The following is a 16,112-nucleotide window of genomic DNA, read 5'->3' as shown; positions in this document are numbered from 1 at the left end:
TAACATTAACTTTGCAGAAACATAAACAACAAAGTTTAAAACATGTACTCAAAAACAATAATTAATATCATCAGCATAAATTCATGAATGTAAAAAAATATACCAAGATCTATAACAATGGAATGAAACACAAAGGAAAAAATTGTGCCCACTGAATGCAAAGTGCTCCATTAAGGAAATCATTCCCCTCTAGTACCTGAGGTTTAAAGGAATAGATCCTCTCAGGATGGAACGATTCTATTCACAAGTGTATTATACAAAAAATAATGGTGGCAGTGAGTCACTTGACAGGAGCAAAGTACACGAATATTTAATTGTGCAGAAGAAGAAGAAGAAAAAGTTTAGAATTTACGTTTTCTTAAAATGAGATGAAATCCCTCTATTTAAAGACAACAAAGGGTAGTGTGAACAATAACTTATTGTGCCTTATCGGAAAAGTAACAACTCTTTGGAAAAGTCACAACCCTTCAGAAAGGTCACAACCTTCCATAAAAATCACTTTTTTTTTTTATAAAAGTCGCAACTCTCCATAAAAGTCACAATTTTTCATAAAAGTTACATCTTTTCATGAAAGGGAAAGACTATTTTTGAAAATAGATAAATTTAAAAGGAAATTCTAACTTGTAGTGACGCCACGTAGGCAGGCCTAGGGTTCTCTTTTATATAAATATATGATATATAAGATCATATAAATAAAATAACATACACCGGGCTTTTATATAGATTGCATTCAAAAGTGATGGATATCGTATTTTAAACATGGAAAAAATTTATTAGCTTATCAATTTATCCATCGAGTCATGAAAAAGATCTAACAAAAGGCAAAAATAAATTCATTTTATGTCAATTGTCAAGTAATATATGGAATAACTTCTGATATAACAGTAAAAGCAAGACGGATAGATGGATCGACTTCGATTTTTTTTTTTAAAAAAAGGAGGTTGGAAACGAAAAGACACATAAAGGCAAGCATAGGATCCCACGTGTTGATGTGCTTCCACGTGTGTGCTTAAGCCTTTAGTAGCCGACACAAATATTGTGCATATCATCATATATCTCCCCTCTTAATTAACTCCTTCATTCACTTCTTCTTTTTAATTCTCACGTTTTTTTTATAGAAAAAAAAAAGAATGGGTTCTGAAACATTTCTTGAAGTCATCCTTGCTATCTTACTTCCTCCTGTTGGTGTTTTCCTACGATATGGCTGTGGTGTAAGTTCTCTTTTTTCCCTAATTAAACAACATACATCTTTTTTAATTACATCCATCACTACTTAAATTGAGTAATTGTTATTAGATACAGTACACAGTTAATATTTATGTCTAACAACTTCGGATGTGCATAATTCGACACTTAAATTTATATAAAATTGAACAATTATATAATACAATGTAGGGTACCACATACATGGAACATAAAAGTATAGGACGCTACGTAGAAGGGATGTGTTTATTTGTTTGATTTTATACATGTTTAAGTGTAGAACTTACATATACAATGTAAGAGTATGGATTGCATGTGACTAATTTGAAGGAATAATTGACACCTTTCAAAATTTTCATTTTAATTTCATGTGCATAGCATATTAGGAATTCTGATGTATTATTAAAGCATGCAGGTGGAGTTTTGGATTTGTGTGTTGCTGACAATACTGGGATACATACCGGGCATTATTTATGCACTCTATGTCTTGGTTGGATAATATAATACTCTCTGTATTCTCCAATAAATACTATTTTAATTTCTTATTCTGCCTTCTTTTTATTTTCTTAATGTTCTTAATAGTCCCTCCATTTATATAACTATAATACTCCAACCGTTCAATTGTCCTATATAAGTTTTTTTTCAGACGACTTCTTTTTTAAGTTGATTACTTTTTTCAGACTTATACTAAGAAATTATAAATAAAAAAATAATTCTACTAATTCACTCAATAGGAAAAATTTAATTAACGTTTTCTCCATTTTAAATGGACATCTAATATGAGATCATTATTGTTGCAAGTGTTGTTGGTTGCTCAATGTAAATACTCTGTGATGTTGTTACAACGTTTTATTTTTTAACACTTGATCGGGTTGGGGATAAATAGGCAGAGAAAATTTCGTGGTTGGCTAGCACAAAATTCAAAAAAAGATGGGACTTTTTAAAAATTAGTGACCTAGGATAAGTTATAAATAGTTGGGCAGTTATAAAATAAAAATGATACCAGTGAGACACAAGTCTCAAAAAGGACCTTGATTATAGGTAATTCGCTCTATTCGTTCAAAAATTTTATGGGCAGGAGGGTTTAAGATAATTTGTATTGGATTCAATTTTAACTTATTCAAGTCTTAATTCATTGTAAGAGAATTTTCAATTGACTTAGAATTCTCTACTGAGTTCAATTAATTTTTAATTTCAATTCGTTGTAATATTTTTTATGAACTGCTATCTATTTTATATTGTTTAGAATTTATTTATTTAGTAGTAACTTTTTTTTTTCAACTTTTTTAAGTTAAAATTCAAATTGTGGTTATAAAATTTAAATAACAATATAGTAAAATTATTGAGATTAAGCGGGGTTAAATTGAGTGGATCAAGATCCAATCTATTTTTAAGCCCAATTGAGCCTAATCTAATTGAGTTCAAAGTAAACTTGAGTGGATTAGGACTTAACTCAATTTCAATTTTAAATCATTTTAATAGTTTCAATTTTAACTTAACCCGCCTATTTTATACCCATACGAGTGAAAATTTGGCAGAATTGAGGTTCATATAAATCGGTTCAGACACCACCGGCTAGTTCCCACAAATATAAAGGGCTTGAATGAATCTTTTGCAAACACATATTGATGGCAAATGTGTAGATTGATCAACTTGAACGGTCAAAAATAGTCAACATAAAATGGATAGTAGTTGGACCTATTTCTTAGGGATAAAAATAGGTTCAATATCAAGAAAATTCATTGTAGTATCTTTTGGACTAAAAATGTTGTAAATATTTTATTTAATTTTAGTGTATCATGAAGTCAAAAGGGAGTTTTACAATTTTTCAATATAAGATAAATGTGTCTAATAACAACGGGGCAACAAATTTTAATTTCAAAGTAAATGATATTTACATTTTAGAAGTAAAACATGCTTAATGAACTTGAAGCTTATCAATACTAACATACAATTTGCTTACTTTACACTATAATTTTTTATCTCATATAAAATTGAACAAATAATTATTTTTTATAGTAAACGAAAGAAATTTACATTATAGATTCCACCTTTTCAATTACAGACGAGAACAATTAATTTTATTAGAGAACATAAAAAGGAAGAAAGTTGCAACATTTTTGGTAATATATCATGAATTTTGAGTGAATAAAAGTTGAAATCAAAACTTATTTGTCCAACTCATATTTTATCCATATTTTTATTATGAGTTACATACAAATTTAGACCAACCTATATTTTATCCATCTAAAAAGCTAGCTCATTCACTCACCCAACCAATTAAAATATAAGCGGTTAGGGCAGATCACCAAAATATAGGCCCAATACTTCACACGCACAAGAGATAATAATAGTAGTTTGTAGAGCCATGTGCAGTTTGAACAAAATAAGCTACTCAGAGCATTAGGACAGTTTATTTTCCCCAGAGTATAGTTTAAAACAAAAGTTTAACACTGTAACATCAGAATTACCAACAAAATTCATTTGCTTTTGGCAAGTTTTTCAACCCCATATGGAATTATCTGAAACCACCTTCAACGTGATACATGTGCTGCAAACAAAAAAAGAGTTTTGAGAAAATGTGCAACATAAATGGAAACGATGTGATACAAAAGTTGACAGAGTCAGGTTCACTGAGTGACAAATGAATTAATATGAAAGGTTAATTTTTACACATTTTCTCCAACGCAACTGACTCCTAAAATTTGCAAATTAATAGGAATACATAAGTTGACAGAGTTAGGATTAGTGGCATTTCCAGTGATCCACTGCTATTAGTAAAGCATTGATGCTTAACAGGTCCAATTTCACTTCACCATCCAATACAACCACCCAAGTGGCTGAGTAGTAGAAACAAAAGATTACAAGCAACATAGCTTCAAAAACATTAAATTCTATCTAAAAGAGTGAACTAGCAATCTGTGCTCCTAAACTCAATTTGACATTGTAGCACTGCGGTTGAACTATTCCTTAAGAGGTTCAAAAAGAAAGTATTTTCAGATCCCAACAACATTGCTGGAAAAGAGACATCCAATAGGAATTTGGAATCATTGCAAATTAACAGTATCAATCAGAAAATGGAATTCTCATCAATTAACTGTTATCTACTGATCTTGGACCTGTTGGATGACAGTTGTGGAGAGTGTATCATTTTTGCCAACTCTAGGCTAGGCATTGGATAAATAATTGCCTAGTGCAAGACAATGGAAGATAGTATGACGTAGTTTCTGTGGTCAAACGATGTCTCTTTACATTAACAAGTGTGAAGATTAATTTCCCTGGATTCTTAGTTCTGTCATCTGTGCACATACGAACTTTCTAAGCTTCACCTGTTATGAGAAGGGAACTTTTTGACCATCAATAATTTGAGTTCTTATGAACAAAGTCGAACGACTATGGCTAGAGCTTATGACTTTTGACATAAAGGAATACATGCAGAGAGTTCCGTCATATGAATTTGGACCAAAAACAAGAAAACCGAAAAAAAAAAGAGAAAGGAACATAATAAATGAAAAGAGAAGAGGAGAGCCACACAAACATTATTCTGGGAATTATTTTAAGAATGGAGGAGAGAAGGAAATCACAGATGCAGTCGCAGGGCGAATCACCCCCGAGCTCTAGGAGAGGGAAGTCCAAAGGGGAATTGGAACTGTAGAATTTATCATGGAGAGTATAACAAGGTAGTAACCAGAGAAACAGGGACAGGCATCACAAATCGCGATAGAAATGAAAGTGAAGATTTTAAGCTGGAATGTTCAGGGTTCAATGACAAGAATAAGAGAAGCACTTTAGAATCTCTCTTGCTTATTAAGGTGGATATTCTATGTCTCCAAGAGACCAAAATTAAAGACCGGTGCATTTCATGGATAAGAAAGATTTGGGGGAAGAAATGGATTTCTTTTGATGACCCAAAAGCCTTAGAACCTTAATGATGACACTAAAGCGCACATAAAGCGAGGATAGGCGCTCAACACATTTTGAGCCTCTTAAGTGCGCTTAAAACGCACCTTTGACAACACTGCAAATATCCAAAGCATAGTTTATGTTTTATTACTTAGAGATGAAGCAATCTCGTTCATGTGGTTTTGAAGCTAAACACAATCAATTGAATCATCAATACCAGAATACATAACTGGCGGAAAATGCAGTAAGTTAACCTATATGTTTAAAGATAAAGGCATGGCTACAGGATGGTAAAATGACAGATAGAAGGCACAAAAACCGCAACGTTTTAAAACTTCTGAAGGTGTTCTGCTAAAATGTGTTTATCAAGCTGCTCAACAAAATATTTGGCACGGATAGGTGGTCCAAGTAGTATAATATGGCCGTTGGCTGAGCAGTAATATCATATTTCTTGGAAAGAACATTTCCCATTGGGAAATAGGGCAGAACATTACAGCATTAGATCCTGAACTTCAACTTTTAATCTCTAGAAGAATATCAGTGACCTGTTCTATAATGCATTAGGCTGATGCTCAGCAAAAGTTATATCCCACACTTATATACCACCACATATTCCAAACTATAGTAATGGAGCAAACATGTCTTATTGTGTGTTGGAAACAGGAAATGAAAACAATCTATTTTTTGTTCTAGGAAATAGTTGTGTTGTTTTCTAGTCCAACAGTGAACAGTTTACTATCAGCACCATAAATGACCACTTGAAAGAGTTATAGAACTTCAATTAGAAGCCAAATCCACAAATTAGATTAGGACAGTTTCAAAAATGAAGGGCTAGTGCCGATAATTCAGATAAAGGTTGATTAAGTGAGAAATCTGCTACAAGTATGAATATGAGATAAGTGAAACCCACAACTGACTTTCTTAGTGTACCACAATAAATGTGCTTCATGATTCATGAAGATATTGCTTTTCAACTGAATATCAGTTGCCGTCAACTTACTGCAAGATCTGGGATTTTTGCAGCAAAAGGAGAGCAAGAGAGACCAACAAAGGATGATTTGAAACATAGGAGAAAATACCTTCAATTATCATTCTCAGGTGTGTCAAGAATACATAGAACTTTCTTTTTTGATAAGGTAGGATAAATATACAGTAGGGAATTCTGCAACCTTACATCCCATAATATCAGCCAACTCTTCAATATTGCTATCAGCATCAATACTGAATAGGCTGCTCTTAGAAAGGTTAATTTTCAGGTCTGTGACTGCTTCAATGGCTAATAAAATCCCCCTAAGATGAAGAAATTGTTCCTTCTTTGCCTCACACAATAACAATGTGTCATCAACATATAAATAACGACAGATAACCACCTTTTTGTCACCATTTCCTTCAAACTTAAAACCACTGATCCACCCCAATCTTTTTTATCTTTTGAGCATCTTACTTAGAATTTCGATAACCATAACAAATAAATATAGAGATAAAGGATCTCCTTGCCCCAATCCCTTTTGTGATTTGACGAATCCTTTTGAATTTCTATTTATCAATACTGAGAAGCTAACTGTAGAAATGCAAGTAGTGATCCACCTGATCTACTTGTCCCCAAAGTTCTTCTCTTAATAAATGCATTTTGATTTCTAGATCAGTTTGTTGATTACCTTTAAGCTTTCAGTCTATAGCTTATCAATGATTTTACAAACATTGAGTAGGCTAATAGACCTTAATTTCAACAACCCCTTTCTTTAATTCCATATAACATGCATAATATGCCAACTCAAATTTAGTCTTCAGTAGGTATTGGATTTGTCATCCCAGATTCCCCCACCCCACCCCCTCTTTTCTAAGAAAGAAAAAGCAAGGGATGAACCTCAACATAGCCCAGAGACAATGCACAGATATGCTTTAGAAAGGAATATACAAACTTCATAGCATAAATTCATCATTTACCGCAGTTTCACATAGACAAGTATATGGAAAAGGAAACAGTGAAAACCTACCAACTTTCAAGACTGATAAACATCAGGAAGGCGGAGACCCACACTTGCAGCAGATTTACCCAGTACTTTCTTCATCTCATTGGATCTATCCACTGCAATGTTGTAAGAAAATAATAGGTCCTGCATAAACAAAGAAAGCCACATGATTTGTAAACAGCAATAGTAATATCCCCAGGGGCGAGGGTGTTCACCCGAACTCCCTTGGCAAAACATTACACTGTATATACAAGGTGTTTTTTTAAGTTTTTGGTGTATATATACAGATTTTGAATCCCCTAAACACAAGACTGTAGGTTGAGTCTGTGGTTTAGATGGTTTAAAATTTACTTTGAGGTTCCAAGTTCAAATTCAAAGCACTAATATGTTTAATTTTCAAACCCCCTTAGAGAAAATCCGTGATCCGCCACTGAATATCCCTATGACTCCCTTTAATTCGTTTCAACTTTATGGTCAACTAATAGTTAACAAAGGACAAAACCAAAATATATACATAAGCTTGATTAAAACACCCCAACTTCAGTGATGTGAATGAATATGCAGCATTAATCAGAAAACAGAATTCATTTCAAATTCAAAGTCAAAATGTTTAGTACATGACAAGCGTTAGGATTATGCCCATGAGTAATCTAGAAAGGAATATGAAAAAAAAAAATCTGCATTTTTGAGGCATAGAAAACTCTATCCATGTTGATAAGATATTGACGTTGTGAGACGGTTGTCTTAAAAAAATGTCCCAACTGGATTACAATGTCTTATAATCAAACTTAAGCAAGAAAGCCCTCTTTTTGAAAAAAGAAGAAAAACACAATGAAATATTTTTCTTGTCCCTCCTATTTTTTATCACTTAAAACAGTAAAGACCTCTACATTATGATCCAATTAGGGATTGTTTACCTACTACTAAACTTATCATGTAATCCCCCTATATTAGACAAAGTTTCACAAATAGTAATATCATTACTTTTCAGTTGATCCTTTTACTGTAAACAAAAAAATATTGTATACTCTGCTGATATATAGACGGAGTTGACCCTATTGATATTTTTCTAATGGTATCAATATGATGCCACAATATCAAACTCATGAGCACTTCCTTAACAACACTTACCTTGATAAAGAGTTCACATCACATCACATCACATCACCTTCATATAAGCAGTTTTTCATTGTCATGGGATAACATAGTTAGCAATGAAATGTTATGATACATTCTTTACCCATATAAAGCATAGACATGTAAACAATTCAATCCTACACCCTTGCTTCACACAGTTTAGGATAATTATAATCTGATGTACATTCTAAACAAAAAGTGGCTAGTATAACACAAAAACCGCAACAACATACCCAGTGTAATTCCACAAGTGGGGTCTGAGGAGGGTAGAGTGTACGCAGACCTTACCCCTACCTCAAGGCCAGCTCAAGTGCAGCAAATCAAAGTATTTACAACACAAAAAACACAGTGCAATGAAAATTGTAAAAAACTAGAGAAGTGAAACTAACCTTATGATGGTGGACACTGTTGAGAAGGTAAGTGTAATTTTGAGCAAGGTTAATTCTTTGTTGGATAAAAGAAGAGTTTTTTGGGTATTCAAGATTTCTGTTCTTCCTGAACTCTTCCCTTATGAAGTCAGTGAAATGAACCTTGTGTTCTTCCTTCCCTATATGCTTTTCCACTGCTTTTAGTAGATTTCTATACACCATTCTTATACCTTCAAAAGAACCCATTTCTGCAAAATCCCCAAATAACTATCTGACCTTAGAAATTTGACCACTACTCTAAAAAAAAAAAAATACAAACATTGGGATATAGAATATTGGGCCAAAAAAGGAAGAAAAGATCGGATTTTTTGGATAAATTTCGAAGATTTTTAGCACAAAAGGGTTTTGAAGATTGTTAGCCCCATTTTTGATAAAAATGTTAATTCAAATCGAATTCGAAGAGAAAACTTACATTTGACTCGTTGGATGTTTTGCCTCAAGGAGCAGTTGGAATAGTATTGGCGATGCCCAAAATTAAAAAGGACAGTAAAAATAGATTCAAATTAAAAATTTAACCAAACGGATTAAAATAAATTAATTTTATTTGAGTTTAGTTTGTTTTAAGTGTACATTTTTAAAAACTCATAATATTTGGTTTGACTTTCTGCATCTGATCAATCTTGGAGAAACAACTGGCTCCTGAGTTGGTCGAACAAGTCATTAATTATGGGAAGGGAATAATTATTCTTAATGGTGACTTTATTCAACTGGCAATGGTCAATATACATTTGTTGAGAACCATATATTCTTACGTGCAAAAAGGACTAGGGCCCCCATGGGGAACCATATTTCAACTCTTTTAACTCGGCTGGAGCAGGGGTAGAGCCAACATACTATTAGGGGGTTCATCTAAACCCCCTTCAACATACTTTTTCAGATTTTAAACCCCTAATTAAAAATCCTAGCTCTGCCACTAGGCTGGAGGCCTGGAGCCATCTCTACGTATTAGAAAGAGTATCTATCTCAAAGGCTATCTCTCTATCAGAAGGGGTACACTGGAAAGATCATCGAAAAAGACTTCAGGAAACTCACATACTCCAGGAACTGACGGAAGGGACGGGGTTTCAAGATTAGAATCTTAACCCAAACTAGATGGTCGCGATAACCCTTAGAGATCATCCTTTCGGCCTTTAAGATATGAAATGAAAAGACCCTTAAGCACGGTAGAACTATCCTTCCACTCTAAGACTGGCTCGTTAGGAAAATGAAACTTTACAACACTAGTTCTGCAGTCAACTAAGGCATAGCAAGAATGTAACTAGTCCATGCCTATAAAAATATCGAAGTATACCATATTTTACTCTACCTGATCAGATGTGGTATCTTTACGAAGGATTGAAATAGTGCAAATCTTGTATATTTGTAGGCCATAACTGACTCTCCAAAGGGAGTAGAAACAAAAAAGGGTTCTAAGAGTTGCTTAGGACTGAAACCAAACTTTACAGCTCCTTGTCTTTTAGAGGGGCAATCCTTGAGTATATGACCAACCTAACCATACTTGTAGCACCCATCCTTACCATAAACTCACTCAGTGGGATGATTCTTTCCACACTTACTGCATCTCAGGTAAAGAGTATATCCCTAGGCAACACTGACCTGTGAGAGCCAAACTCCCTCCCCATCTGATCATTCCAAGGTTTGGGTGTAGGTGAACTAACTAAAGACGGAGTTGGTCGAGATGACCTCCATTGAAAAGATGATTGATTCCCATTTTCAGTTGGCTGGACTCATGGATTGATGTTTTGGCCCTCTTATTTCAAAATTATTCCCTATCCTTCAACTTATCCTCCTCAACCTACTACACATGGATCATTAGTCTGGCTATATTCATATCCAAAATCAACATCACTATCTTATCTCCCTTGCTCGAAATTTACAAGAATCTCGATACAAACAAGCTCATTGTGCTCCTCATTTCAACTACCATCTTTGGAGCATAGAGTGACAATTAAGTGAACTTAAGGCTATACTATTATACACTTATAGAATCCTACTTCAGGTTGAGGAACTCTCTTACCTTTGCCTCCCTTAACTTTAGAGGAAAGAAACGCCCCATGAAGGCATCTTCAAACACTCTCCAACATAGGAGTGGTGCATTCTCAGCCCTATTCTTCTTCCGCTGATCATACCATATCCTTGCAACATCCTTAAGCTGCTACGAAACTAACTCAACACTCTCTGCATCACCAACATGCATCATCTGGAATATCTTTAGAATCTCATCACCAAAACTATATGGATCTTCATTCAACTTTGACCTTGTGAACTAAATAGATTCATCCTAAAAAAATCACGAATCCTGGAAGTGCCAGGAACACCCGAGGAGCCCGCAGGGGCTACTCCTTGACGATCAACATGAGTTATCATAGCCTGAGCAAACATATGGATGGCGTTGCGAAACTCAACATTAGTAACATCAGTCTGAGGTGGCTGCACAACAGGTGCATTTGAACCTTTTGGTCCAACGGGAACTTGCAGTATCTGAGGGTTTTCATTCTTCCTAGCGGGACGTCCTCTGCTTCTGGTTTGCATCGTACGACCAACAGCTCTTCCTAGAGGCATGATCTGAAAACACACATAAGCACAAATTAGAAGAGATAAATAGAGTTAAGCTTTATCACATAAACAAGAATATGAAAAAAGGGAAATATTTCCTAAACATCCTATCGTCTCCTCCTTATTAGTGTAGCTCGCTTCACACTCATAAAAATGGCTCTGCTAGATGCGGCTTTTCAAACATCCTAGGACACTTTAACCTAGGACGTTGATACCAAGTTTTTCATGACCAGGTCTACTCCCTGGCGGAGACACTGTACTTGGAACCACAAGTGATCCCAACCCTTGGCATAGCATATCTTGGAAAGTCTTGTGAAAATTGAAGTGGAGGCTAAAACATATTTAAATGAATAACTAGTTCAACATCAATCTAAATGAGGAAAGAGAAGGCATAGCAACCATTCACGAGGGAAGAAAAGCAATTAATTAGGAAGGAGGGATTCCTGTTCTTGTTAAGGTTGTTGCTCGGTTCTGTAAGAGGTAAGGAGAATGCAGCAACCACTTTGTTGCAATTATGCACTAACAATAGTAGGTTCTGCAACATGGTTCTCCAGGAAGGAGGTACCACTGTTAGTAGCATTGTCACAGTCTGGCACCCCAAAAGAGCCAGATAAAAGGTAGGATGAGTTTTGCAGAAACCTCACAGATTCCTTTTTATTCTGACTCAAGTATTCTAACAGTACACATATGCAGGCTCGTGTACTTCTTAGCTACTTCAGAAACCAATGGCATGGTAATACAAGGAGGGGCTGATTTATACACTGGACAATGAAAACATATTTTCTCAAGGTAACTGATTAAATGATGCATGCAAATTTGATATTCAGAGTTATTTATGTAGAGGATTCAACTTATTGAAATATTGTAATATTTGTGAGCTGAGATAGAAGAATGATTTTACGGAGGCTTTCATGGGTACATCCGTCGATAACATTGTAAGTGAATGTGAAAAGTTTATTATACATGTAACAAGTGTCTAATTGCATCACTTATAAACGTTGTATGTGAATGGAGGTGGGATTGGATGAGATATTTTATTTAGAATCGGAAGAGTTTAGTAGCGATATGTTTTGATTGCTGAAACAAATAGCCAAATGAACTTTCCTTTAATCATTAGTTCCAAAAGAAAAATAAAATTGTCTTTACACTGTTAACACACTTGCTGCAAATTATCAGAAAAATCCAAATTGTGAACCACTATTTTTTTTTGGGATGAAGAAAGTATTATTTTGTGTTTTAATGGTTTGTCATGTGTTTGGACTAGAAAAGCAGTAAATTTGACATTTTGTGAACTTGGAATTTTGGTTGATGATGTGATATGAAGACAATAGCAGACCTTGCTTGACTTTTTCACTTTCCTTCTTCTTTTGATAGTAAAATTCATAATTAACTTATTCCAAAATGAAAATTCGAAGTGAAAGGAATTTGAGTGTTAAGTAACTTCCATTGAAATTTCCATAATATTAATACTCTTAAGTGCAAGAAAAAGGATATTTGGAGGTACACTCCATCAAAAGCTTGGTGTTTTCGCCTTTAATACATCTCACGCGGCTAAAAACTAGATTAATCAGCAGTCTAATGTGTGGACATAAAAAGCGAATGAAAAATAAAAAAAGGACTCGTACAAGGACTTGGAAATTTCCAAACGACCTAAGAATTGGTACTTTTCTAAGAAGATTATCAAAAAAATAAAAGAAAATCTAAAGCAAGGAAGTTCACATATTTTGCTTATACAGTTTTAAGGTAGTGTTAGAGGTGAACAATATTGACACGGATTTTAATTCTTTTGTTCAAACTTGCTGGTCATCAAAGTAAAATTACATAAGACATAATGATATACCCTTCAAACAAAAGTCTCTTCGTTGCCTGATTCTGCTCTCTTTAACCTCTCCGAGGAAGAGTTTGATTTCATCAACTATAAACCAAAGAAAAGGATCATCTCCATCCCATCCCCATTTCTCGTTGGATGATTCTTTACCTGGAGTTGCTAATAATATGCTTGGTCTGGATGTTGAAATGATATTGATTGAGAGTTCTGAAGAACGGATGGGCAACTTTGGAGAGACAAACTCACACTCGCTTGTAGGTCATAATCGAACCACCTCGGCAACCAGCACGCTATCTAATTCAAACTTTTCACCAACAATTCCTAGCAATGGAAATGAAGTGTTCTCAAGGTCAGCAGAGGATGTATCAGAATCCCAACCTGCTACTCCATTATTTGTTCTACGAAAGGAGACGGAATTCCAATCCATGCTGGAGACAAGAGTTCAAAATCAATCCATCTTTGCATAGACCTTCTCAGAGGTTTCCTATAATAGTTTCTTCTGTTGTGGTTGAAAGAAAGGCTGATCCTTTGGAACTTGAGGAGCAAGTTAGGAAGTTGATTCAGGATTTGAATAGCAATTCCATTGATGTGCAAAGAGATGTGATAGCTGAACTCCGGTTACTTGCCAAGCACAATATGGATAATCGTGTTGTAATAGCAAAACTGTGGTTCCATCAACTTGTTGGTCAACTTACTTCATTCAGAAGACATGAAAGTACAAGAAAATAATGTAACCACACTTCTCAACTTATCAATTAATGACAACAACAAGTGTTTAATGGCAAATGCTAATGCAATTGAACCTCTGATTCATGTCCTCCACACGGGGAGTGGTGAGGCTAAAGAATACTTTGCTGCTACACTTTTTAGCCTTTCATCCATTGAGGATTGCAAGATGAAGATAGGGAGGGTTGGAGCATTCAAACCTCTTGTGGATTTATTGGAAAATGGAACTCCTAGGGGCAAGAATGATACAACAATATCTTTGTTTAACTTGTCAATACTTCATGAAAACAAGGCTTGCGTTGTGCAGGCTGGTGCTGTTAAGTTTCTGGTAGAGTTGATGGACCCTGCTACTGGGATGGTTGACAAAGCTGTTGCTGTTTTATCAAGCCTCGCGACAATTCACGAGGGAAGAAAAGCAATTGGTCAGGAAGGAGGGATTTCTGTTTTGGTTGAGGTTATTGAGCTCGGTTCTGCAAGAGGTAAGGAGAATGCAACAACCACTTTGCTGCAATTATGCACTAACAGTAGTAAGTTCTGCAACATGGTTCTCCACGAAGGAGTTGTACCTCCGTTAGTGGCATTGGCACAGTTTGGCACCCCAAGAGCCAGAGAAAAGGTAGGATGATTTTGCAAAAACCTCACTTTCCTTTCTAATCTAATCCACGTATTCTAACCGCATACATATGCAGGCTCAACTACTTCTTAGATACTTCAGAAACCAACGGCATGGTAATGCAAAGAGGGGCTGATTTATACAGTGGACAGTGAACACATATTATTCTCAAGGTAACTGATTAAATGATGCGTGTAAATTTACATTTAGAGTTATTTATGTAGAGGATTCAGCTTATTGAAATATTCTACTATTTGTGATCTGAGATAGAAGAATAATTCATGGAGGGTCTTATGAGTCCATCCCCCCGATAACATTGTATGTGAATGTGGAAAAACTTATTATACGCTTAACAAGTGTCTTATTGCATCAGTTATAATCTTTGTATGTGAATGTGGCGAGATTGGATGAGCTATTTTATTCAGAATCACAAGTGTTTAGTAGCGATATATTTTGATTGTTGAAACAAATAGCCAAATGAACTTTCCTCTAATCATTAGTTTCAAAAGAAAAACAAACTGGTTGTACACTATTAATACAGGTGCTGCAAATTATAAGAAATATCCATATTGTGAACTACTCTTTTTTTTTTGGATGAAAAAGGTATTGTTGTGTTTTGATTGTTTGTCATGTGTTTGGACAAGAAAAATACTAGTAAATTTTACATTTTGTAAACTTAGAATTTTAATTGATGATTTGATATGAAGACAACTTTTCCACTTTCCTTTTTCTTTTAATAATAAAATTTCTAAATTTATTCCAATATGAAAATTCTATGTGAAACGGATTTGTGTGTTACCTAATTTTCATTGAAATTTCCACATGATTAATACTTTTTGGTATAAGAAAAAAGATATTTGGATTGACACTCTATCAAAAACTTGGTATTTCCACCTTAAATAGGTTTCACATGGCGAAAAATCTAAGATTAATCAGCGCTATAAATAATGTAGATATCAAAAATTGAATTAAAAAAAAAACTTGTGCAAGGACTTGGAAAATTCCAAACCTACGTATTTTCCTTAGAAGATACTCAGAAAAATAAAAGAAAATCCAAAGCAAGGAGTTTCACCTAATTTGATTATTCCTAAACTGCAAGAATTTAAGTAAACCTAAACTCAAATTTTAAACATGGAGGTCAAACAGGTAAAATTAATTAAACTATAGGCTTATATTGAATTGCGAAATGGTACTCTAAGTTATTATCACATACATTATATTAACAAAGAAAACTAAACCTTAATTTGTCTCCTAATGCAGAAATTGAATATGAAAAAATCTAAACAAGCAAAACAAAATTCATCGCTTAATACGATTACTAAACAATATTTGGAAAAAATTAAAAGAGGAGAGCAATTAATCCACTCTAACTTGCAATCGAAACAAGAAAAAGCTAGAGTTTTAGGATATGTTTGGCATGAAGGAAAATATTTTTCATGGAAAATGTTTTCTAGGAAAACAATTGGTTAACTTACTTTCTCATTGTTGGTGAATAAAAAATATTTTTTAATGTTTAGTTAATATTTTTTTTAAAATACCTTTAGAAAAATAATATCTGACCCGGTAGCGTAAAAAAATGAAAATTTAAAAATTTAATTTATTTTTTTTTAAAAATTTGGCGGGGGGTGGCGGTTGGGGGATGGCTGGGGTAGGGGTAGTGGGTAGGGATAGCATAAAAAATTGAAAATTAAGAATTTGAAATATTTTTCAAAAATATTTTTTTAAAAACTTTTTTTGATAGGGTG

General features: G+C 34.3%; 2 protein-coding genes and 1 pseudogene across 3 annotated transcripts; 2 read left to right on the top strand and 1 right to left on the bottom strand.

Annotated features, from left to right (window-relative positions):
- Window positions 1–1,127: 1,127 nt before the first annotated feature.
- On the top strand, window positions 1,128–1,765 carry LOC125856330 (salt stress-induced hydrophobic peptide ESI3). Its single transcript, XM_049535841.1, has 2 exons — window positions 1,128–1,211; window positions 1,619–1,765. Exons 1-2 carry the CDS (start codon window positions 1,131–1,133, stop codon window positions 1,700–1,702), a joined length of 165 nt encoding a protein of 54 aa, XP_049391798.1. The 5' UTR covers window positions 1,128–1,130; the 3' UTR covers window positions 1,703–1,765.
- Window positions 1,766–3,371: 1,606 nt separating this feature from the next.
- On the bottom strand, window positions 3,372–9,140 carry LOC125855335 (uncharacterized). 2 transcript variants are annotated; one of them, XM_049535058.1, is made up of 4 exons: window positions 9,057–9,140; window positions 8,606–8,832; window positions 7,104–7,223; window positions 3,372–3,754 (listed from the first exon to the last, which is right to left on the bottom strand). In XM_049535058.1, exons 2-3 carry the CDS (start codon window positions 8,828–8,830, stop codon window positions 7,110–7,112), a joined length of 339 nt encoding a protein of 112 aa, XP_049391015.1. In that variant the 5' UTR covers window positions 8,831–8,832; window positions 9,057–9,140; the 3' UTR covers window positions 3,372–3,754; window positions 7,104–7,109. The 2 variants fall into 2 exon arrangements, with proteins under 2 accessions (XP_049391015.1, XP_049391014.1); XM_049535057.1 differs by lacking the exon at window positions 9,057–9,140 and having other exon boundaries at window positions 8,606–9,028.
- Window positions 9,141–11,689: 2,549 nt separating this feature from the next.
- Window positions 11,690–14,503, top strand: LOC125855838 (U-box domain-containing protein 4-like; annotated as a pseudogene).
- Window positions 14,504–16,112: the final 1,609 nt, after the last annotated feature.

Source organism: Solanum stenotomum, chromosome 2 (genome assembly GCF_019186545.1).
Source record: "Solanum stenotomum isolate F172 chromosome 2, ASM1918654v1, whole genome shotgun sequence".
Lineage (NCBI taxonomy): Eukaryota > Viridiplantae > Streptophyta > Magnoliopsida > Solanales > Solanaceae > Solanum > Solanum stenotomum.
This window is presented reverse-complemented; position numbering and strand designations above follow the sequence as displayed.